Source organism: Elaeis guineensis, chromosome 5 (assembly GCF_000442705.2).
Source record: "Elaeis guineensis isolate ETL-2024a chromosome 5, EG11, whole genome shotgun sequence".
Taxonomy (NCBI): Eukaryota; Viridiplantae; Streptophyta; class Magnoliopsida; order Arecales; family Arecaceae; genus Elaeis; species Elaeis guineensis.
In genome coordinates, this window is record NC_025997.2 from 120,851,101 (window position 1) to 120,877,165 (window position 26,065).

The 26,065-nt window shown below is 38.1% G+C and overlaps 1 protein-coding gene and 1 non-coding gene across 2 annotated transcripts; one reads left to right on the forward strand and one right to left on the reverse strand.

The window, feature by feature from the left end:
* The first annotated feature begins 6,206 nt into the window (after positions 1–6,206).
* On the forward strand, positions 6,207–13,593 carry LOC105046116 (protein DETOXIFICATION 21). The gene is made up of 8 exons (XM_010924624.4): positions 6,207–6,553; positions 9,862–10,403; positions 10,537–10,623; positions 10,741–10,797; positions 11,069–11,307; positions 12,517–12,635; positions 13,069–13,155; positions 13,351–13,593. The coding sequence occupies exons 1-8, from the start codon at positions 6,275–6,277 to the stop codon at positions 13,429–13,431; spliced, it is 1,491 nt and encodes a 496-aa protein (XP_010922926.1). The 5' UTR covers positions 6,207–6,274; the 3' UTR covers positions 13,432–13,593.
* Positions 13,594–18,852: 5,259 nt separating this feature from the next.
* LOC140858274 (small nucleolar RNA R71) lies at positions 18,853–18,959 on the reverse strand. The gene has a single exon (XR_012141841.1). It is a non-coding gene; the product is annotated as a small nucleolar RNA R71 (small nucleolar RNA).
* Between the last annotated feature and the right edge of the window lie 7,106 nt (positions 18,960–26,065).

Below are 26,065 nucleotides of genomic sequence, written 5' to 3' on the forward strand. Positions count from 1 at the left end.
ACTGGCTTCTACATCTTGGCCTCTTGCCAGATGAGGACCAAACTGATTACCGTGGGTGAAACTGTAATAGCACTTCTCTAGGCTCTGGTTTGCTTAAAAGGAAAGGTGAGCCAAGGTATTTCTTTAGCTCATCAAACATGATTTGGCACTCGATCGATCATTGAAAGTTTTTCGTCTATTTGAGAGCTTTGAAAAAGGGAAGACTTTTTTTGGCTGACCTTGCGAGAAATCTATTCAGAGCCGCAATTCTTTCGGTTAGGCACTGTACATCTTTGATCGTGCCTAGAGGCTTCACTTTTGGAGAGCTTAAATCTTTTTAGGATTTGCCTCAATCCTCTGTTGCGACACCATGAAGCCCAAAAATTTATCGGAGGTGATGCCAAATACCCATTTGCTAGGGTTGAGCTTTATTTGAAAGCACCGTAATATGGTGAACATCTCCTTGAGGTCAGTGATGTGGTATTCTGTGGCTCTGCTTTTAACGAGCATGTCATCCATATACATTTTCATATTGCTACCGATCTGCTCCTTGAAGATCTTATTGACGAGCCGCTGGTAGGTCGCATCTATATTCTTTAAACCGAACGACATGACCTTGTAGCAAAAAAAATTCTGATCAGTAACAAAAAAGATCTTCTCCTCATCTTCGGGGGTTATCTGAATCTGGTTATATCCGGAGAATACATCCTTAAATGATAAAAGCTGATGTCCAGATGTCGCATCCACCAGTTGATCGATCCGAGATAGAGGGTAACTATTCTTGGGACAGATTTTGTTGAGATCGGTATAGTCGATGCATGCGCGCCACTTCCCATTAGCCTTTTTAATCGGACAACATTGGCTCATCACTTCGGATCGTAGACTTCTCGAATGAATCTCATCTTTAGAAGCTTGTCTACCTCTTCCTGTATAGCTTTCTTTCTTCTTTGTCCAACATTCGACTGTGATCTACCATCGAAGTTCTCCCCTTGCCCATCCTAAGCCTCCTCGGTCTGAGCATACCTCTCTGCCTACTCCAATATTTCGGTGAAGTCTCTTGGATAATTTAAATTGAGTGAGAAGAGGATGTCGTTTTGAAGAAGTCCGACTTTCAGTGCAGTCATCGCCACAGATTGATCCAAATTCCATATTTCTAAGGTCACAGTGTTGAAACGATTAATGTAGTCTTGGAGAGGTTCATTCTTCCTCTGCTTTATACTGATGAGAAAGTCTGAGTTGCGGCTCTACCGGTGGTTGCTGATGAAATGTGCTACAAATGTTTGGCTTAGCTGATAAAAAAAGTCCATGGTATTCAGTTGCAGATTTGAATACCAGTGGCGAGCCACCTTCCTTAGGGTCGAAGGGAAAGCTCGGTAAAGAGTCACATCGTTAATCCTTTATAAGAGCATGAGGGATCTAAAATTCTCCAAGTGGTCCACTGCGTCGGGAGCCCCATCGTATGGCTCCATTTACGACATCTTAAACCGAGGTGGCAGGGGCTCGTTTATGATCTTCTGGGTGAACGATGGGTCGGTATTAAATCCCAGATCGATATCTGACCGCTATGGGACTTGTACCACATCGATCCATTATTGCATCTCTTGGAGCTTCCTTTTTAGATCATCCTCCTGGATTGGATGATGATGAAGGGAGAGATGGTCCGATGTCGAGCCCCTCCTCAAGATCGGAGTAGGCGACTGCCTGCGCCTGTATCGAGCTAGGCTATCGAGGTAGCTAAGATGGCTGGCTCCCACCCTTGGGCTATAAGGAGATCGGTCAGCCAATCTTCCTCTAGCTGGTTGTGGATTTTCTGGGGGGGGACGAGGCTCGTTCTGCTGTATCCCCCTCACCGCAGTCGAAAGAGCTTGCACTTGCTGCATGAGACTGTTGTATTGATCTAGAAAGACTATCGGTGCTGTTGGTGGGGGTTCTCCTGGATCAGCAGTGGTGGCACATTCATCGATAGGGTGTTGTTGGCCTATTTGCCATTAGAGCATTGCAATGCGTTTGATGCACCCCTTCATGTCTCTATGGTGACTAATGGCGAGCTCTCTCTTCTAAAAATAGGACTTCGAAATTAGTCGAGAGTCTTTCCTTTAGCGTCAAGTGTTGCTTCTGATCTCCTCGCCTAATATTGGACACCGAGGTGGAGATGGTCGAGATGAGACCACTGTTGGAGCTCCACCCAAATATCTGCAAAAAATTCTCATAAGGATGTTCTCCGATGAAAACCCTCCGACACTCAAGTCAGAAGATGGAGAACAATGAGAAGGAAAGAGTGAAGATTGGAGAACTTACCTTGAGGGTCCCAGAGCTCCTTTATTTATAGGGAATGAGTCAGAGTCATATCCGTCTCGAAGTCTGGATAGCTTTCTGGATTTGACATACAGATTGATTCGAAAAAGTCATTTTCTTTTGTGGGAGACTCAATTACGGAAAAATTCTTCTTTATCTGAACTTTCTCAATTTGGGATAGAGAGAGGCAAATATGATGATAGGAAGCTTAGCTCGTCTACAAACGAGCTAAAATAGATCATCCAGAGCCAAGATTCTAGAGATCGTGGAGTGCATGTTAACCTCAGCTGACTTAGGATTAGTCGGCCATGGACGAGCTCTAGTAGGTCGTCCTAGGCTGAGGTGAATTAGGCTCAAGTTGAGAAACGAAAATCACTGCTGACTCGATGGGATGTTCGACAACCTTTGCATCTGTCGTATGCACATAATCTGAAAAGTGTTCATCTACCATAGATCGATCAGCATTGAGGATTCGCGGCCGAGGCTGAGGTACAGATCCACAATAGATATTATCTATCCGGATCTATTTTCATATCTGAATTAATCCGGATATGGACAGAAATTTGAAGATCCGACTAATATCCATATCCATATCCGTATTCATTAAAGAAAATTAGATATGAATACGGATAGATAACTATCCAATCTGTTTCCAAATATCCGAATCTACTTATAATCCTATATAATTTTATATAGTATTTATTAATTTTTTTTTAAAAATATATAACCATATAAATATGTTAATGATTTAATTTATCATTTATTTAGTAATATTTTTGATTCTGCAGTCATAAAATTTAATTATCTAAATTATATATGTAATTATATCTATATTTTCGGTATCTGTTTAAAATAAATATAGATATGAATTATTGCATTCAAATGATATCCATATTTATATTCGTCAGATAAAATAAATATAGATAAAAATATACTATTCGATTCATATCCAATCCGGTTTCAGCCCCACCGCTATTCTGTCTTTTTATGTAATGCTAGGCCATATCTACTTTATACATTGCCCCGCGAAGTTATTGGGCAGATATCAGCTTCTGCATTGCTTCTTGGGTCCCTGGTTTCTTCGTCACTTTGCAAAGTTCTCATGTCCATGTTCAGCTTCGCTGTGCATATCTTGGGCAGTGTTATGTTCTGGTTTCTGTTTGGAGGTCAGCTTGGGGCGAGTTGTTGTGACATTTAGCTCCAACTTGTACCAAAAAATAAATAAATAAATAAATAAAAAGCAAACCAACTGAGACTAAGAAAAAGTCACTTGGAGGCCTCCTCGTTAATTAGCTTTTTGTTCAAGTGCAGTCATTGGTCGGCATCTTGCTTCCATAAAATGTCAGACCACTTTTCAGTAAAGCACATCACTCGCTATAACTGGATATCATTACCCCTGTGTAATTTTTTTCTATACCACACCTGGGCGCTTGAAAGTTTCTTTCCTGCTAACATAGACTTCACATGCTAAGCTCATTCCCTCAACAATCATTGCAGTGGAAAAATTATTAGATGGTTCAGAAATCATAGATTTAGAATGAAATAAATTCATCTAAAAATTTCATTTTATTGTTGGTCAAGCATTTTAAAATAAATGCTTGACCAACAATAATTCATGGCAGTGTAACCATAAAATCAGATACTTCGATCTCGACTACAAACCATTCATTTCTCTTTGTTTTTTTTTGGATGAAAGGAGAGAGAATAATTCCACCCATTCATTAAATTTCAGAAGACAAGAAATACAAATACAATGAAGGAGAAAGGAAGAGAAGAGAAGAATACAAAATATGAAATTAAACAAAAAAGGAAAAAAAAAATGAACGAAGAGAGCAACAACCAAATAGAGAAGAATCGTTCATTTCTCCACAGAAAACGATACATAACCATTAATTAAATTTAGAGTCTTGCATCATCAAGTAACGTGTTCTGGTGTACTCCAACTATTTGCCAGCTACTGCTTCAGCATCAATCATGAGGCACTACGTGCCATTTATGCCACACGGTGGAACCTCCGAAAGGTGCAATCGCCAATGAACTCAATCGCACACGGGAGCCCCAATGTTTGCGGTGCCCGCCCATGAAGGGCAAAACTTCTTTGGTGCACGCACCGAAGAAAATCTCCTCGAAGTGGAAATTCAAAAGAATGAGGCGTGACGAGATTCCTCCTATTAACAGAAACCATCCATTCTGTAACTTTTATTTTTATTTTTTTTAAAAAAAAGTGAAGTCATCTATCCCCTAAAGTCAGTCGCTCATGAGGTCGTGAGGATGGGACGCACGGAGTCCATTCGGCCATGATTTTAGAAGGAAAAAAATACATTAATCCATCCATGAGTCCATCCATCCATTCTGTATTTTCCTTATACCACTTCTTCTTCTCGAGTCTATCCCTTTTCAAATATAGAATTTGAAGTTATGTGATATAAAGTTTATACATATTATATAATTTTGTGAATATATACTCAAAGACAATTTTATCTAGATAAATTAATCTATAATATAAAAAAAATATTCATTGATATACAATTCATGATTAGATGATATATACGATCTTACAAAATATTCATCCAGCTAGAGAAAAAATTGAGAGGGATTAAGGAGGAGAGAAAGATTTGGATGGTTTGCTTGTCAAGGATGTGAGAGGAGAAGGAAAAGTTAAGTAGCGGCTTAATGAATGGATGATGATTTTTTTGAAATTAGGGGACAAACGGATTCTTTGAGTCTTTTTGAGATTGTTGTTGGTAGTGAAGTTTTTAAAGTTTTTAGAAGTTGAGTTTTTGAGAAGTAAAATTTTTGAAAATAAATTTTTTATAAAAAGCTGTTTACTGTTTGATAATCATATTTATAAAATATTTTAAAATTTTAATATATATTTAGTAATTAAAATAAAAAAATATTTTTAGTATAATAAAATCATAATAAAAGATATTACATCGTATTTATGATAGAAAATAATATAATATTATATATTATTATATATTAAAATATTATTATATTATATAATATTATTATCATATAATATAATCTAATAATATATTGGTTATAATCTAATCTAATAATAGATTATAATATTATATTATTATTAAAATATTATTATATTATATTATATTATTATGGTATAATAATATCATAATAGATTATATTATATAGTTATACTATTAATATTGTTTTATTATATAATATTATTGTCATATAATGTAATATAATATAATGAATTATAATCTAATCTAATAATAAATTATAATATAATAGATTATATTATATTATTATAATATTATTATAATATTATTATATTAAATTATATTTTTATAATATAATAGATTATGTTATATGTTTATAATATATATAATATTAATTTATTATTATATTATATTATATTTATAGTATAATAATATAATACTGATATGATATAAGATGTAATTATGAGATTTGTTAGTTGATATTTTGGTAATTAAAAAATTTTATTTAGATAAAAACAATTTTTTGATATTAATTAAAAAATATTTTTGAAAAAAAAGTTAAAATATAATTTTTTTAAAATAAATTTTTTTAATTTTTTGATAAAATTAAAATAATTTTTAAATTTTTTTATCAAACATCGTTATAGCATTCAAAAATATTTTTGAAGGGTCTTTGATGTCCTAAAAATCTCAGTCAGCACCTTGGCCTGGACTCCCGTCCCGCCTTGCCACTTTTTTTTTTCATGGTCAAAAGGTTGCCACATTAATTTCCACTGCATGATCCGTGAAGAGGGCACGTGGGGGCCAAAAAAAAAAACCAAAAAAGAATTCTGGTGCGCTCGAAAGATTTTTGTGGACGTGAAATTCCCATTATACCGTTGTATTATTGACCAGCGGTAGTTGCCATGGGGGTATTTTGGTAATTCAATCTCTCTCGCCACCTCTAAAGCCCCTCACCGCGCTTGTTGGATGGAAAGACAGATTCCATTCAAAAAAAAAAAACATAGTTACAGAGACACACAGAGAGAGAGAGAGAGATGACGAGCGATTTAAACGCGAAGCTCCTCGCCGGCGAGAAGAAGAGTGAGTTGTTGGCGGCGGCGGAGGAGGAGGAGGAGGAGGATAAGTTAAGTAGAACGCTGTGGGTGGAGAACAAGAAGCTGTGGGTGGTGGCGGGGCCGTCCATCTTCACGCGCTTCTCGACGTTCGGCGTGACGGTCATCAGCCAGGCGTTCATCGGCCACATCGGCGCCACCGAACTCGCCGCCTACGCCCTCGTCTCCACCGTCCTCATGCGCTTCGCCAACGGCATCCTGGTAAACCGTCCGATCCTCATCCCACGTCTCTTCTTCTCTCCCCCTTCGAACCATAAACAACCCTCAACGTTGTAAGGGCACATGGTGGACTTGTCCGCAGTACGCATGGACTTATCTGTTCCATGATTTAGAAATGGCAGCCAGTGGTGCCCAGCACGAATATTAAAAAGAGGGACGAGAAAAGTAAACATGCAAGCTAAGTTTTTGGCCCATCCAAAGGAACCGATCGAAGCGCCGGACACCGAGGGCCTCCAGATTCGTGTTCGCGCCTTCACGCCCAACCACCGTTGGATCATCTGCATGCACATATCTCAAAGTGAGCGGTGGACGATCCAACGGTGGATGGGTGCCAAGGAAGGTGAATCACGACTCTCGGAGTCCTCTGTGCTGTGCTCTGTAATGGAAACGGAGCTCGGAACCGGTCCGACCTTATTGGGGACCAGTAAAAGGACCGGGTCTCAGGGGAGTTAATGCGGATGGTAAAACGTTCAGTTGTGGGGCCTGGCGAGCGATTGACGTCTGGGCCATTGTTTTTCCTTCATTTATGGGTGCAACAATTGCCGGTGCGATGTGGAGGGTGTTGGTTATTTGTCGTCCGCCCCTTGATTCTTTTTGTCGGCTGTTATTATGTGCGCGATGAAATTCAGATGGTCTTAATCTTCCGCTGGAAATGAAAGCAATGGTAGTTATCAGATTGTAGATAAGCAAAAGTTCTATCTTTTTTTTAGATTTGGATGTTTCCCTTTATATATATATATATATATATATATATATATATATATATATATATATATATATATATATAATATTTTAAAATTTTCCAAACCAAAATTCTCATTTCAGAATTTTTTTAATCATAGAATTCATATTTTAAAAATCGAAATTAAATTTTCTGTGACGTACTCACAGAATAAAAAATGGTGGTATTGGAAGTTTTGTCACTCCTCACTCCTACTAATTTTTTATTTAGAAATGAAAGCAGCTTCTCATTGTACTGTAGCCTTGGTGTTCCACAGAGACCAAAAAAGCTGCACATCAACCTACGAATTTAGCATTGCATTGTTAATTGGATGGGTCCCACTTATAGGTTGGAGTTTCCCGTCAAATTCTTATGCATAGTTTTGTTCTTGTAAAATTTTAAAGATGAGGTGTTGCTTGGCTTTATCTTTAGGATGTGATGTTGCTTGGCTCTATCTTTAGGATGTTTCTGTATCATTGAAGTATATTTTTAGAATGGTGCTGAAGTTTTGGGATTTTATCACCTAAATTACATGGTAGTAAGGCAATCATATGTCAGCTAAAGATATTGACCTCATGGTACTATATTTATAAGAAAAGGTGTGGAATATTAGAGTATTACAATTCCAAGGAGGTGTGGGTGGAGGAAAGTGAGAAAGAAACGTAAGGAACCATCCCTCCTTCTGCAATCCCAATAAAATTCAAACGCAAATGAAAGGTTATTTTCGATAGCATGAAGGACTGGCAATCTTCCATGATCCCTCCTACTTCCTTCCCTTGCATCATCTTTTGCGTCAGAATTCCGAGAATTCTGGATTGGACAGGGACAGCAACTCCAACTTTTGCATCTTTTTTCTATCCCTTAAGTTCCTTGTTCTTGGTTTTGCTGGCCCCCTGGGCCTTCTTTTCTTGTTCCTGTATCTCTCATTTATTAACTTAATGAAAATAATTAGGTTTCACGTAATCTTTTTCCAAAAAACATAACAAAAGAAATATAGAGGAGGTGGATTGAAATGATGAAGTCTTTTGCAATTGGGATTCAGTACATGTGTAGATGATGGATTTACCAAAAACACTTCTAACCTGTAATATAATTTCGTTTTAGGGATGGATAACTTTGTCCATTATAATGGCTGCTTAGAATCCTCAAGTAGATCGACCAGAGGAGAATTGACTCGATTGAGCATACCCCTTTTCTGAATAAAAAGCCATCACACCTTTTCGTCATAAAAAGCAATATACCAGAAACCATCAAAGATTTCAGGCAACTTAATCAATCAAAAATTTTAAAAGATTTCCCTATATTACAGGTTATGGTAGTAATCAAATAATGGCCTCTAATTTAGTGATTAACTCTTCAATGTATTGTAGATTAGCACCTGTACTATAACATGGAGCTTGTTATTAGCTTTATCACTCGATTCCTAAAGCATGCAAACCTTTTTCCTGAGAAAACTAAAACATGCAAACCTACGCCCTTTTCAAACTTTAGTTAAATACTTGATAGGAACTTGATCTGCTGATTGGCATCCCTCACCATGATTTATATGGAGTTTCCGATTCAAACATGGAAGGTGGCACTCCTGTGGTTTAACTCAGGACAAATAAATTAGTGGTAAAAAAAGATCATAATTTTATGAAAAAGTAGAGTGCTATACATTTCCAAGTAAAATGAAGATGTGCACAAAAGCTTTCATGAAAAATGATGCATACGTAATGGAAAACAACCAACCAGCCTTGTCTTAGCTGCTTGGCATTTCTCTCTCATGGAGGTTGCGGGCTCAAATTGTGGTGGCAGCAACCTTTCCGCATTTCTCAAACAATGGGAAGGGGGGAAGATGTCCAAACAAAGGTACTCCTTGGTCATCTGCTCGCTTGTGTGAAGATATAGATGGACTGCCATATATAAGTAACTGAACATCACTGAGTTTGATCCCATGGATTTTGTTTGTAAAAAAATGGCAGTGCATCATCCTTTCCTGACTGGTCTAGATTACCTTTATTTTAGAAAAAACTCTCCTGGAATTCTAGTGGGGTTCTTTCATTACTACCATTGGTTGTTCCCTTGTAACCTTTGATAGGAATAGCTGCTCCTCTACCCATTGTTGCAATTATCTGTTAATAGGAGCACACAGAATGCATCCCTTAATGAAAAATAGCTTTACTAACAAGTGGTGTGTCGCAATTTTAGAATAACATGATTTAATTGATGACATAGGTAACACCAGAAGTTTTTACTGTCTGAAATCTTTAAAGGATGTTAAATGGATGCATAATCTCTGGTTTCTTCATAGTGAAATGAGACAGCGATTTACGTTGCAATTAACAATAACAGCATGAAGCTTGTGTCCTCCTTTTTCTCAGCGAAAAGGAGGAAAGAAATATTAGATCTCTTGATTGATTAAAGAGTTATGCAGTATCCCCTTTCCCTTGCTAATTGCAGGATAAGACATTTAACTGTACTAAAAATCTTTGACGACGACAAATCTTAAATAATGGATGTATTAATGTGTCTTAATTTCGGTGAAGTAATCTGATTGGTAACTTGAGTTGTATGTTCTGATATGCAGCTGGGCATGGCAAGTGCATTGGAAACTCTTTGTGGGCAATCTTATGGTGCAAGACAATACCACATGCTGGGCATCTATCTTCAAAGGTCTTGGGTCATCTTGTTCATGTGCAGCTTAATAATGCTTCCAATCTTTGTCTTCACAACTCCACTCCTCAAGCTACTTGGCCAAGAGGAGTCCATTGCAGAAATGGCCGGCACCATCTCACTATGGTTCATCCCGGTCATGTTCTCCTTCGTATTGGCATTCACACTCCAAATGTATCTCCAAGCTCAGAGCAAGAACATCATCATCACATACTTGGCAGTCATAACACTTGCTCTCCATGGCTTTCTCTCATGGTTCATGACCATAAAGCTTGACCTGGGGCTTCCTGGAGTGATGGGCTCCATGATCTTGGCAATGTGGGTCCCTGTATTGGGTGAGCTGGCTTTCGTGTTCTTGGGGGGGTGTCCTGAGACTTGGACAGGGTTCTCATATGCTGCTTTTAATGATCTGGGGGCAATTATCAAGCTTTCTCTATCATCCGGCGTCATGTTATGGTACTAGCTTCCTTATCTTCTTATTTAAGAATATTATCACTTGTTCAATAGTGGCAAACCTTAACACTGACTCGTAAAAAAGATTGGTTCATTCTTTGATATTGTTCTTCTAAGTAGCCTTCTAACTATGCAGTCTGGAGCTATGGTACAACACTGTCTTGGTTCTTCTAACAGGATACATGAAGAACGCAGAAGTTGCCCTGGATGCTCTCTCCATCTGGTATTCATATTGCTCCAATGGAATTCCTTATCTCTTTGCTGCTTCTGAATCAATTTTCTTTTCATGCTTGATGTGATGCTGGTTTCTATACCAATTTGTCTTCATTTATTCTAACAGCCTCAATATTAATGGATGGGAGATGATGATTTCTGTCGGCTTCTTGTCTGCAGCAGGGTACCTCCACTCTTCTAAAATTTAATCTTATCCTGATTCTAGATGTAGGATTAATCTGGTCTCTCTTTGCACATTGAGAATTATAATAATACCAAGGCATGTGTTGTTAACTGAGTTGGATAACAGTTTATGATTTCTCTCTCAAAAAATATTAAGGCATCCATAATTAATAGCACATTGCCTGACATCTTGAGCATGGAGAATTAATTCATTGGATGTTTTGTTCTGCCCTTGAATTTAAAATTTTTTCACCAAAAAAAAAAAAAATCAGAGTTCGAGTGGCGAATGAACTTGGAGCAGGGAGTGCAAAAAGGGCAAAGTTCTCGATCGTCAATGTAGTGTTTACATCTTTGACCATTGGATCTGTTCTATTCGTGCTGTTTCTGGTGTTCCGCGGCAGACTTGCTTACATATTTACCGAGAGTGATGCAGTGGCCAGAGCAGTTGATGACCTCTCTGTGCTATTGGCTTTCTCCATACTGCTGAACAGTGTTCAACCAGTGCTTTCAGGTATGTCTCTTTTGAAAATCCATAGGAGGCTTTACCAAAAAATCTATAGGAGGCACATTCACATAGCTATATGATGATATTAACTACTCAACATTTCCATTTGCCTTTCCTAATTCTGATTTTAAGCTACTCTTCTTATTAGGTAAAATATAAATAGCCCTCAAGATAATTCTTGGAAAAACTTAATAAGCTCCTAAACCATTATTGACACTCGAAGATTACCGATGCTGATGATATTAAAATGTCTATAGCAAACTGAGAAATCTTTGAAAGACTGCATTTGGTAATGTTTGATGTTCAATTACTCTGAGTCACTTGAAATAACTTTTGATTGGATCTGCGTCAGGTCCTCCTTGGAAGAGCCATAGATACATGTGCAGTATGTGGAGAGTGATACATCTATATGTTTCTTAATTGAAAAATCCCTGACATTGTTAAAAGAATGTCATCTTTGATCCTTTCGTACCTCATCAACCTAGATAAGGATAATCTTGGGAGGAAATACGTCAATGTTGTCAAACCTAATTAAGTAATTAGGATGCAACCTTGGAGCAGCAGTTCTTTAGTCTTTCTATGTGAGTCAGTTGTCAAAGATATGGGATAAGCTCTTGAAATTATGAGAAAATTGTACTTAAAACTTTTAAATATCAAAGCCTACTAGTTCAGAACATCTCTAGATGTGGATTGGGGTTCATAAATTCTTTGCTCAGTTGAAATCTTACTTTAGGGCTCCAAAAACACAATTAAAATATTAATATTCTTGACAAATTCAATCTAAGACGAATCATGGAAAATTAGGAAGTTAGGCAGATTTCAACAATGCATTTTTGGCGACATGAAGCTGGTTTAATTAACTAATGTATCCCAAAAGGTTAAGCTAATATATAAAAGGTGATTGAAATGAGTCAAGACTATCACTGGGAAAATAAAATAAGGAATCAACGTGAAGTGGTTTACTTGTGGCCTTCAGCAAACCTAAGCTCTGTAACATGTTGAGTAACAATTTGATCCCAAAAACTTAGGCTAATATAGAAAGGGTCAACAATGCATATGGGGCATAGGAAAGTTCTTATGCATAATTTTTGTGAAGCTTTCAAATTCTATCTTAAGATGAAACAAGTTGTGAGTTATTTGTTGGAATCATTTATAGTTTCCTTTTATCAGAACTCAAGCACATGATCTCCTTTCATTGTCACATTTGTTGTACAGGGGTTGCCATTGGTGCTGGTTGGCAGAGTGTTGTTGCTTACGTAAACATAACATGCTACTACGTGGTCGGCATTCCTCTAGGAATTGTGCTTGGTTATGTGCTTAATTTTCATGTGAAGGTTAGAAATGAATTCTCAATCTATATTTCTGCTGTTTTGCATCTCAAATCAGACCAAAAAAAAAAAAAAAGAAGAATTTTTTTTTTTTGGGGTGGCACTATTTTTTTTTTTTTTTTTTTAATGAATGGAGGTGGTACTATTTCTGTTCAGTCACTTGGCAACATGGAGGCAATAATTATTTGCATAGACAGTTATATTATTTGAGAATCTGATGTTTCAGAGAAAAAAAAAAAAAAAAAAGATTAGATGTGCATCTACAGGCCTTGCTGAAAGATTTTAGCTATATGCATCCTGAATAGTTTTTTTATAGCTTTTCTTTAAAAAAGTTTAATTATGATGTTGTTCATAATGTCCAGCAGCTTGTTACAGGATCATTTCATACTGTAAAATTAAGAAATAAGAGCTAAATCTTTTTCGCTCGGACTGATTGCAGGGGATTTGGATGGGAATGCTAATTGGTACAGCTGTTCAAACTCTGGTACTTGTGGGCGTTACTGCGAAAACAGACTGGGAAAAGCAGGTAATCCAAAAAATGCATTGATGCTCTTCTTGTTGTCAAGTCACTATAATTTCATGCACTGATCCTAAATAACACAACAAAGAAAAATAATAAATTTCAGTTGTCACAGTTGGCTGGAGTTGTAAGCATAAATATATGCACTCACTTACTCTCAAGAGCATAAATGAGTTCTTCTTATTTTTGATTGGCTTGCAGGTAGCTGTGGCTCGACAGCGCTTGAACAAGTGGTATATGGAAGCAGAAAGGAGTTCAAATGGCTCTACGGAAGCTGCTTAGTTTGTTCTTTTCTTTTCTTTTTTTTAATGCATCCAATTATTTCTGATGAGGAAAAAGCTGGATGGAAGTATGGTATTTGCCATTTCACTTAAAAAAAAAGAAAAGAAAACCTCATTCAATAGCTTTCCCAAACTAAAAAGCAGCAGCCTCTTGCTATGCTTCTATCCGGTTGTGCTGCCTTGAGTAGTCTCCCACTGATACTGGTCGTCAGCTGCCTTACATATCAACACCCAGGCCATGGTCTAAAGCCATTCACGAGGAATCTGGCTTCGTTAGTTCTTACGGGATCATTAGCGATTCCCGGTCTTAAATCCATTTAATGCTTTACTCAAAAAAAAAAAAAAAAGTATTGTTACAATGGTATCGTGAATACTTTGGATCAGTGTGCTATCATGGATATCTCGGATCAATAAGCCATCTTCATAGTTGCCGATCCAAACATCTAGCTGAAGTACGCAGAGTTGAATTATTTGCATCCAGTCTGATGTGCGGCCTGCCCATCTGGCACGAGCTTCCTCAATTACCTCGGTCAGCCAGTTTCCTAACACGTACAGTAGCTGCCACCCTAAGTAGATAAGCTCAGATGTAACTAACTCTCCATAATCCTGCGGGAGCAGATAAGGGCTAGAATATCTCACCCACAATGGCACGTCCAACAATCCAACAACCTCGGAACTGCACGTTTCCACGGTTGTTCAACCATATTCTCTATAAATAATCAAAATCTCAAGGACCCAAGTAGGTAATCCATCTCATAGAATCACTTGCAGCTTCTGCTGTTCTCTGATTCCTGACTTGAACGTCGGAGGATCCTCGCCAGAGCAAAACCATCGGTTCAAACTTTGTTTTGCAGGTCACTCCAGCACCCTTATGCAAGGCCCGGTCGCTCACCTTCTGACTTCAGCCGGAACCAGCAACAACAGATAGAGGAAGAGCCTACTTTTTCGCATCATACCACCAAAGAAAACTGTCTCCAGGCAATCGGGGCGATCTGCGGCCTTTCAAATTACCGTCGGTGCCGAAGAAAATCATGCACCAGCATCACAACAACCGGCCCCTCCGCCACCAATACAGCCGGCCCAAGGTGTTACTCAAGACCAGTTTGCCTTACTGGTCGACCAGGTCCGAGCACCGATGGCGACGATCGGTGCTATTCAGCAACTTGGGCAAGCGTAGCCACCACCCTCTCAAATCCCTCCTCGATCCCCTCAACAAAGTTCGGATTGAGGAAGGCAGACTAGGCAGAGTCAGCCCCAAAGCCCTGATCGTAGGAGACGCTCGCTTACTCCTCGATCTGGGAGAGATTCGACCGCGAGACGGTCACCAATCTCCCGGACATATGCACCTGCGGTCCATGATGATAGAATGGATTGCCAGCTCCAGGAGATGAATCGCAAAATTGAGGCCTTACAGCATCAAGCCCTGGAGCAGGCCGATACTTCTGATTTCTGCATCAACCCCCCTTTCACCACAGAGATCTAATGGAAACCCTTACCGGCAGGGTTCAAGATGCCTCCCTTGGAAGCCTATAATGGGTCAACGGACCCGGCTGACCATCTGGGGAGTTTTAAAACTCTCATGTTGCTATAAGAGGTCAGTGATGCAATCTTGTGCCGGGTCTTTCCATGCACTTTAAGGAAAGCAGCTCGAGATTGGCTCTATTCATTCCTTTGATCAGATGAGCTGGATGTTTGTTTTCCATTTTGCTACAAGTAAGAGACAACTATTAGAAAAAGAACCTTAAGATTCGATCTAGAAGGAGCCCATAACAAAGTCCGTGATGACGAATGGAGTCCAACAAGCCTAAGAACAGCTCAAATGGAGTTCAGACAGTGAGAATACGCACGAGAAAAGCCAGCACGAAGGTTGGTACAATCCACGGGCCATCGAAGAGGCCCATGGGCCGGCGGAGGCTATGGCAGGGCGAGCCAGGCCCTACGGTGAAGTGAGCGCATGCGACAGCGCATGGGTCGGCCGCGGGTGCACCCAAGCCGGCCCAGCCAGCGAGTGGGCATTGGGTACCCTAGTCCATCACAGACCGACAATCTATGGCTGGAGCAGTGGACCGCGAGACCATTTCCCAAGTGCTTCTCACGGTCCATATTGGATCGGACGGCCATCATCGCATGCAGTCTTAATCGAATGCTTGAGACAACTTGATCAGGCATGAGTGGGTGCAGTAGAGGCATGATCGAGTGGCCAGAGTGAGTCGCGGTGAAGATCGAATGGTCAGGATGAATTATAGACCTCGATCATGACTCTGATTCCGATCTGAATGCGGTTTTGGGGCTTTAAATAGCCCTATGAGCGAACAGAGACATAGGATAGCCGAGAGGGGCTGAGGCCTGAGGCAGTCACCAAAGAGCGCAGCCTAGAGGGGCATGCAGCTGTGGAGAGCCGAGAGGAGCTCAGGTAGCTGCTGGAAGAGAGTCCGACAGAGCATCGAGCATGAGCAGTAGGCAGAGTAGACGCAGGCAGAGCCCAATAAAGCATCAAGCAGAGCAGCTACAGAGAGACATAATGTAGCAGTTCGCATCACAGGAAGCATCCAGAGACGTCGAGGATCCTGATACTGGTAAGCCTATGAAAGGATCTCCTTGAGGAATTTGTGAGAACTTTTATGAGAGTAGCTTCTAGTTAAGAGAGGTGTGTATATAAGAGTTAAGAGTGGGTGTTCTCCTCTTGTATTTATTTCTTTCTTATAGTGAAATTTGCATGCTCTGTAGAGGTAACACTTGGGCTGCTTGATTTATGTCACAAATTGACATAAAAAGTATCAATTAATATCTAAATTATCTAACTTTATTAAGAAATTGATACTTGTTATTATATTTTGCAGAAGAAGAGATCATCAATAGAAAGAACAAGGAAAGAGGATTCCAACGGCGCAAATTTTATGCAAAACGGAGTTAAATTGACCCAAGAATTGAAGAATGAAGAAAGAAGACTCAATTGGGTCAAACCCGAGTCAAATCAGATCAAAATTGGTCAAAAATCAACTGATTTGGTGATCTGGTTAGCCGCCTGGTCCACAGCAACAGGCGCATGGACCATGGACCCATCGGCGCACCATAAACCCCCTAAAACCTCTTAGTCCCACATCGAAAGTTTTGAAAACCTTATAACCCCAAATGCCTATAAAAAGCCCCCAAAGGCCCTTGTTTTATGTATTCTTCCTTCCGATCAAGCTTGTAACCCTAGATAATGGAGTTTTTAGCTCTCTTTTCAAGCCTCGAGCTTTGAGGTTTTTGTAATAAATTTTTTTTATATATAAAATCTTATTTTTATGCAATTTCATCTCTTTACATTATGCAATTTATTTTTCTTGCAATTAGGATAGTTTAATTTATGCAATTTAATTTTATGCAATTAGGTTAGTTTAAATTATGCAGTTTAAATTTATGCAATTAGGATAGTTTAATTTATGAAATTAGGGTAGTTTATTTTTCTGTATTTAAATTTTGTAAGTAGATTTAGATCATGTCTAGCTAAGCATCCCTTCTAGGGTTTGCGATGAAGCTAGATCATGAGTAGGGATTTTACATAGGGTTCTTTCTTTTTCTTAGGGTTTCTTTTTCTTCCTCTTTTGTCAAGAATTTTTGATGAACTACAGTTGGGTCAGAGTCCCTTCATAGTTCATGCTTGATTCAGTGCATAGGAGGAGAAAACCCTAAGGGATCCTAGTTACTACTCCCCTGTAAAGAATCTTGATAGGTTATCGTTAGGCTTTAGTCCCTTCATAATCTATGCTTGGGAAAGACAAGAGGAGTAGTCGTTAGGATCATTAAGAAAAATTCTAGGTAGAATTCCCTAATCTAGATCTAGTGGATTCAAAAACCCTAGATCCTTAGTCTTATTGTTTTTAGCAAACAACTTTCGACTTTCGATTTTTGTTAAAGCTCGCTTGAGCATAGATTTGAAAATCATTTTTAAAACCAAGTCTCTGTGGGATCGACCCGTACTCGCTGGTCGTGCTACTCTGCACACCGTGCGCTTGCGGTTTTATTTACAAATTTTAAGATTTGAACATCAAGTTTTTGGCGCCGTTGCCGGGGATTTGGCGTTTTAAATTGTTTTCAAATATTTGTTCTTCGTGCGTTATAACTCTCTTTCTTTTTTCTTTAGGTTTCTATATTTAGTTGGTGATTGCTGGAAAACTCAGGTACGCTTCTAATTTCTCTTTTATTATTTTTAGTTAATTACTTTTGCTTTTAGACCTAATCATTTGAATTTACTTAATCACAAAAAAAATATATATATATAAAACAAAACAAAAGACATTTCATAATCGTGAAGTAAAATATCAAAATAAAAAAAAAATTCTAAATTAAAATCTTTTACATTCTTGGTCATCTTGTTTATTTGTATTTGCATTTTCATAATTAATCTAAGGGCATCAACCCATTAACAAGATAAGGTGGGGATTTCATTACCCTTCCTTAGCCCAAAAACCATCTCCATCATATTGCATTACCTAGACTTTTAATCTTAAAATCAATTAGACGTCAACCTTAAGGAATTCGAGCTCAATAGGACAAGGAACCCTAAGAGTTCTACCAAGTTTGAGTTGTTTGATTAGTTGGTGTCTAGGCAAGTCCCTGAGGGTGGTTTGTTAAATTGGTTCAGTTGCTGGCCTGGCCAACTTGTTTGGTGTCTAGAAAGGCAACGATGAGTGAACCTCCCACCTCTTATACTTACCTGGCTAACTAGTTGATCAATCTCCACTTGGAAGGTTTGAAGGGTCATCTTGGAACAGTTAGGAGCTGTCTAGATTTAGGTTAACCCTAGGATAGATTGAGTTTAATTTATTGATTCACTTGTTTGAAAAAAAAAAAAAAAAAATTAAAATTTAAATTAATTTGGTTACTTTTCTTTAGATTTAGGACTCCTTAGGATCTTCTCTTTAGAACTTTTTCTCTTTTCTTTCTTTTCTTTATACATAAAAATTTTATTAAAAAAAAAAATTATATAAACATCGAGAACCGTACACCTAGTGTGTGGAGAAGAGTGTCGGGTCGTCTAGTTAGAATTGAGTCAATTCCTGTTGTTCCAATGGCTGAACCAATCCAACCCATGACCCTTAAGGATTTGTGTTATCCAGTTGGCTCCATCCAACCATCTTGTATCAGGTTGCCACAACCCACAGCTAACAATTTTGAAATCAAACCTCAAATCATAAATATGCTTCCAAAATTCACAGGATTAGAGGATGCTTATATATTTATTAGAGAATTTGAGGAGGTATGTGCAACCATGAAACTGCAATTAACAGAGGATGAGGTCAAACTTAGATTAATCAACTTTGCCCTTAAGGACAATGCTAAGAAGTGGCTTTATAGTCTGCCAAACTATTCTGTCACTACCTGGGAGGGCTTTGTGAGAACATTTTTAAAAAAGTATTTCCCCCATCATAAAACAGCTAGGATTAGGAATGAAATAAATCAATTTTACCAACTAGCTGGTGAATCATTTTGGAAGTACTTTGATCGTTTCAAGAATCTTTTGACCCAATGCCCACACCATGGAATAGAAACTTGGAGACTATGCCAGATCATCTATGAGGGGTTAGATTCAAACTCAAGAACCATGCTAGAGTCCATGTGCCAAGGTCAATTTATGGACAAAGAAACTACTGAAGCTTGGCAATTCTTAGAAGACCTAGCCGAGAAAAATTTACAGTGGGAAACAACTAGGGAACCTGATAAAGCTACACCTTCAAGAGGAGGAATGCATCAAATTCAACCAACCTTAGCATCAGAGGCCAAGATTGCAACCTTAACACGTAGATTGGAAGCCTTAGAATTACAGAGACCAGCCAATGTAAATCAAATATCTGCACCCATGTGTAAAGGGTGCAATGCACCAAACCATGTCTTAGAAGAATGTTCCTACTCGAATGAGTGTGCACAGGTGAATGCCACCTATCAAGGATCATTGAACAATCCTTATGCACCCACATATAACCCAGGTTGGAGGAATCACCCGAATTTCTCATGGTCCCAGAATCCTAATGTAGGTAATCAAAATTTCAATCAGCAAAATCTAAGGTCCAACCCAGTGATGAACAACCCGCCAGGCTTCCATGATAATGACAAAAAAATTACCTCTTTAGAGAAAAGCCTAGAAGCCATGATGAAAACACATACCAGCTTTATGCAAACTACGGGTCAACTCATAAATAATAACACCCAAGCTATAGCCCGTCTGGAAATGCAAGTAAGTCAGCTGGCTTCGACCATTAGTGAACGAGAACATGGTAGGTTACCTAGCCAACATGAGCCAAATCCTAGGAACCAAAATGGTCCACGACCCCAACAAGGAAACCAAGTTAATGGTATAAATGCCATTCATACCTTAAGATCAGGAAAACAAATAGACAATAAGGTAGTTGCACTTGATGATATAGATGACTCATCTGCCGAGTCACCTTCTAAAACTACTACCTTTCAACCTCAAGCACCAGAAACTGAAAATTCACCTAGTCCAGTACTTAAAAGTCCTAGAGCTCCTTTTCCCAACAGACTGAAATCCAATAAATCTGAACATTTAGACAAAATTTTAGAGGTATTTAAACAAGTCCAAGTTAATATTCCTCTTTTAGATATAATCCATCAGGTTCCAACTTATGCCAAATTTTTAAAAGATCTCTGCACTAGGAAAAGGACCACTAATGTACCAAAGAAAGCATTTTTGGCTGCAAGTGTCAGTTCATACCTATCTAGCCATGTGCCAATTAAATATAAGGACCCTGGAGCTCCAACAATTTCTTGTGTTATTGGAGAAACCAATATAAAAAAGGCCTTGCTAGATCTAGGAGCTAGTGTGAATATCCTTCCATATTCGGTGTATGAACAACTAGGATTAGAAAAACTTCAACCTACTGGGATCACATTACAGTTAGCCGATAGATCTCTCAGGATCCCTAAGGGAATGGTCGAGGATGTTCTGATAAAGGTTGAAAATTTTATTTTTCCTGTAGATTTTATTGTTTTAGAGACTGAGCCAGTTGCGAATCCTAAAGGACATATACCTGTCATTTTAGGAAGACCATTCTTAGCTACGGCCAATGCTGAAATCAATTGTCGAAATGGTCTAATGAAGTTATCCTTTGGGAATATGACCATTGAGCTTAATGTTTTTAACTTAGAACAGGAATCTTCTTCTCATGCTGATGTCAATGTAGTCCAAGATGGTATTTATGAATCCATTGACATTAGTGATGATGAAGTCGACCTAGAGTCTAACCCCTGGTTAATCCATGAGTCTGAGGATGTCAATGAAATACTTAAAGAAAATCAGATTAATCAGGAATCGACACTTCCTACTGAACCAATCATTGAGATGGTGAACTCATCACCTAAACCATCGATAGAGGAAGCACCCATTTTAGAACTGAAGCCCCTCCCAGAACATCTCAAGTATGCATATCTAGGACCCAAAGAAACTTTGCCTGTAATTATTGCATCAGACCTAGATCCCAAGCAAGAGGAGGAGTTATTGTCAGTTCTAAAAGCAAATCAAGAGGCAATAGGTTGGACCATAGCAGATATCAAAGGAATAAGCCCTTCTATAGTTCAACATAGAATATACTTAGAGGAAGAGGCTAAACCAACAAGAGAAGCCCAAAGAAGGCTTAATCCAGTTATGAAGGATGTAGTTAAAAAGGAGATTCTGAAACTCCTAGATAGTGGAATAATTTATCCTATTTCTGATAGCTCTTGGGTAAGCCCAGTTCAAGTAGTACCCAAGAAATCTGGGGTAACAGTGGTCCAAAATGATGCAAACGAACTTATCCCAACTAGGACCCAAACGGGATGGAGGGTCTGTATAGACTATAGAAAGTTGAATGCTGCGACAAGGAAAGATCACTTTCCTTTGCCATTTATTGATCAAATGTTGGAAAGACTAGCCGGACAAGAGTTTTACTGTTTTCTTGATGGATACTCCGGTTACAACCAGATCCCCATAGCCGCTGAAGATCAAGAAAAGACTACATTCACCTGTCCATTTGGTACTTTTGCCTATAGACGAATGCCCTTTGGACTATGTAATGCACCGGCAACCTTTCAGAGATGCATGATCAGCATATTTTCAGATATGATAGAACGATTTCTAGAAATTTTTATGGATGACTTTTCTGTTTTTGGTCTAACCTTCTCCGAATGTCTGAATCACCTGCAATTAGTTCTAGAACGATGTAAGGAGAAGCACCTAGTTCTCAACTGGGAAAAATGTCAGTTTATGGTCAAACAGGGAATAGTTCTTGGCCATGTCATTTCTAAAAAGGGGATTGAAGTGGACAAGGCCAAAATAGATCTAATTGCAAGTCTTCCACCACCTAAATCTGTGAAAGAAATACGTTCATTTTTAGGTCATGCTGGATTCTATAGAAGGTTTATTGCCAACTTTAGCAAAGTAGCACGTCCACTGACTAATCTTTTGGCAAAGGATACTAAATTTGAATTTACTCATGAGTGCTTGGAATCCTTTGAATTTCTAAAAAATGCACTTGTATCAGCTCCAATCATTCATCCTCCTGTCTGGTCTGAACCATTTGAATTAATGTGTGATGCGTCCGATCATGTTGTGGGCGCAATCTTAGGTCAACGAATAAATAAGCTGCCTAGAGTGATATATTATGCAAGTAAAACCTTAAATGATGCGCAGCTTAACTACACCACAACTGAGAAGGAGTTCCTTGCCGTTGTCTTTGCTTTAGAGAAATTTAGATCTTATTTGGTTGGGACCCACACCATTGTTTACACCGATCACTCAGCCATTAGACATCTCCTAGCAAAGAAGGATGCCAAGGCACGTTTAATCAGATGGATTTTGCTCCTTCAAGAATTTGACCTAGAAATTAGGGACAAGAAAGGCACTGAGAACGTTGTAGCAGATCATTTGTCCCGAATTCCAGTTGCACCATCTAGTGAACCACCCATCAATGAATCTTTCCCAGATGAGCAACTCATGTCTTTGTCTACTGAACCTTGGTTTGCTGATATTGTAAATTATTTAGCCATAGGCAAGATACCTTCTCATTGGACTAAGCAGGATAAATATAAATTCTTTGCCCAAGTGAAGTATTTCATTTGGGATGATCCTTATCTTTTTAAACAATGTCCTGATCAAATTATTAGAAGGTGTATCCCAGATAACGAAGTCATGAATATTTTATCTTTTTGTCATGATCAAGCATGTGGGGGTCACTTCGCGTCTAAGAAAACTGCTGCTAAGGTTCTCCAATGTGGTTTTTATTGGCCCAATTTGTTTAAGGATGCTCACGAATATTGTAAAAATTGTGCTCAATGTCAGAAAATGGGCCGAATCACCAAGCGACACATGATGCCACTCAACCCAATCTTGGTAGTTGAAGTTTTTGATGTTTGGGGGATCGATTTCATGGGACCATTTCCAAATTCCTTTGGAAATGAATATATTCTAGTAGCAGTTGATTATGTTTCAAAATGGGTAGAAGCAATTGCATGTAGAACACCCGATAGCAAAATGGTCATTAAGTTTCTTAAAGAAAATATTCTCTCCCATTTCGGTATTCCTAGGGCAATCATTAGTGATCGGGGAACCCATTTTTGTAACCGACCTTTTGCAACATTGATGAAAAAGTATAATGTCACCCACAAATTGGCCACACCATATCATCCTCAAACTAGTGGGCAAGTTGAAGTGTCAAACCGACAAATCAAACAGATCCTGGAAAAAACTGTTAATGCCAATAGAAAGGATTGGTCTTTAAAATTAATTGATGCACTTTGGGCATACCGAACCGCTTTCAAGACCAATCTAGGAATGTCTCCTTATAGGATTGTGTTTGGTAAACCATGTCACTTGCCTATTGAGATAGAACACAAAGCATGTGGGCCATCAAACAACTAAATACAAATTTGAACGATGCTGGAAACCATAGGAAGCTTCAATTGAATGAATTAGAAGAACTTAGAAATGAACCTATGAAAATGCAAGGATATACAAGGAACGAACCAAAGCATTTCATGATCAATCAATTATAAGAAAAACTTTCAATATCGGACAAAAGGTGCTCTTATATAACTCTAGATTACATCTGTTTCCAGGAAAGCTTAGGTCTAGATGGACAGGACCATTTTTAGTAAAGGAAGTTTTTTCACACGGAGCTGTTGAGATTGAAAACCCAAGTAATGGTGTTATCTTTAAAGTTAATGGTCAACGATTAAAACCATTCTTGGAATTACCTGTCAAGACTGTTGAAGATGCCATGGTTCTTTATGAACCAACTTATTCTGATTAAGTTGCTTCGAGGTTTGGTCTGGCTGAAGACATAAAACTTAGCGCTTCTGGGAGGCAACCCAGCTTATTTAATTTCTAATGCTTTCTTTGTTTTCAGTTTGCTTAGGACAAATAAATTAGATAAACTCCATTGGGGACAATGTCGGTCAAGTTGAGGGGAGAGCTTGAACAAAATCAGGTGTTATCATTTCCTTTTCCTTCCACTATGAGTTATTTCTTGCATTTAATATATTATGTAAAAAAAAAATAATAAAAAAATAATAAAATATATATATATATATATGAAATAAATTAATCTATAAAAGAAATAAGAGTAAGTTAGAAAGTATTTGCTAATGTAGTGAGTCACGGAGAAGATTAGCTGGTTAGACTCTTGGTGGCTTAGGTCATTTAAAGACTATTAGCACTTCCAATTGCACATGCACACTAACAAGGTAAAGTAGGTGTTAATTGTAAGGCCAATTAAGGATTTGAGTATTATTTAAATTAGATAATTTTCTCTACACCCCAATTGAAGAAATTTGAATTTAAGGAAAGAGCTACCTGCCTGAAATAAAATGCAAAACACAGAGTAAATGTGGATTGCCCTAAGCCTAGTAACCGGGTCTCTTCACCTAAGTCAAGTGTTGAGATTCGCGTCAAACGGTGGTGGGAAGGCCAGGATGCTCAAAAAAAAAAAAAAAAAAAAAAAAAAAAAAAAAAAAAAAACAGTGTGAAAGCTACCTTAGTTCTTTGTTTAATCTGGGGTGTATAGAAAATTAATCGAACTAAGTTATGAAAAATGATACAATTGGCCTGTACAAGTTAATACTGAAATACTAAGTTAGTTATCACTCACACAAGTGCTATAAAACTTTAAGTGTACTCTAAGAAAGCTTCTAAGTAGACTGACTACCGATTCTAATTCGAAGCTCATTACTTAGTAATACTAGAAAACTTCTTGAATTTCGATCTTAAATTAATTTGCAAAGGAAGGATCTTTTTGGAATATGATCTTATTTTGGTACATTGCTAAGGGACTAGCAATGATTAAGTTGGGGGGTGTGATTTATGTCACAAATTGACATAAAAAGTATCAATTAATATCTAAATTATCTAACTTTATTAAGAAATTGATACTTGTTATTATATTTTGCAGAAGAAGAGATCATCAATAGAAAGAACAAGGAAAGAGGATTCCAACGGCGCAAATTTTATGCAAAACGGAGTTAAATTGACCCAGAATTGAAGAATGAAGAAAGAAGACTCAATTGGGTCAAACCCGAGTCAAATCAGATCAAAATTGGTCAAAAATCAACTGATTTGGTGATCTGGTTAGCCGCCTGGTCCACAGCAACAGGCGCATGGACCATGGACCCATCGGCGCACCATAAACCCCCTAAAACCTCTTAGTCCCACATCGGAAGTTTGAAAACCTTATAACCCCCAAATGCCTATAAAAAGCCCCCAAAGGCCCTTGTTTATGTATTCTTCCTTCCGATCAAGCTTGTAACCCTAGATAGTGGGGTTTTAGCTCTCTTTTCAAGCCTCGAGCTTTGAGGTTTTGTAATAAATTTTTTTTATATATAAAATCTTATTTTTATGCAATTTCATCTCTTTACATTATGCAATTTATTTTTCTTGCAATTAGGATAGTTTAATTTATGCAATTTAATTTTATGCAATTAGGTTAGTTTAAATTATGCAGTTTAAATTTATGCAATTAGGATAGTTTAATTTATGAAATTAGGGTAGTTTATTTTTCTGTATTTAAATTTTGCAAGTAGATTTAGATCATGTCTAGCTAAGCATCCCTTCTAGGGTTTGCGATGAAGCTAGATCATGAGTAGGGATTTTACATAGGGTTCTTTCTTTTTCTTAGGGTTTCTTTTTCTTCCTCTTTTGCAAGAATTTTTGATGAACTACAGTTGGGTCAGAGTCCCTTCATAGTTCATGCTTGATTCAGTGCATAGGAGGAGAAAACCCTAAGGGATCCTAGTTACTACTCCCCTGTAAAGAATCTTGATGGTTATCGTTGGCCTTAGTCCCTTCATAATCTATGCTTGGGAAAGACAAGAGGAGTAGTCGTTAGGATCAATAAGAAAAATTCTAGGTAGAATTCCCTAATCTAGATCTAGTGGATTCAAAAACCCTAGATCCTTAGTCTTATTGTCTTTAGCAAACAACTTTCGACTTTCGATTTTTGTTAAAGCTCGCTTGAGCATAGATTTGAAAATCATTTTTAAAACCAAGTCTCTGTGGGATCGACCCGTACTCGCTGGTCGTGCTACTCTGCACACCGTGCGCTTGCGGTTTTATTTACAAATTTTTAAGATTTGAACATCACTGCTTACGCTTGGTGGTTTTATTT

Coding starts and splice junctions, on each gene's coding strand:
- LOC105046116 (XM_010924624.4), top strand. CDS start 6,275: ATGACGAGCGATTTAAACGCGAAGCTCCTCGCCGGCGAGAAGAAGAGT. Junction 10,624..10,740: donor CTGGATGCTCTCTCCATCTG/GTATTCATATTG, acceptor TTATTCTAACAG/CCTCAATATTAATGGATGGG. Junction 11,308..12,516: donor TGTTCAACCAGTGCTTTCAG/GTATGTCTCTTT, acceptor TTTGTTGTACAG/GGGTTGCCATTGGTGCTGGT.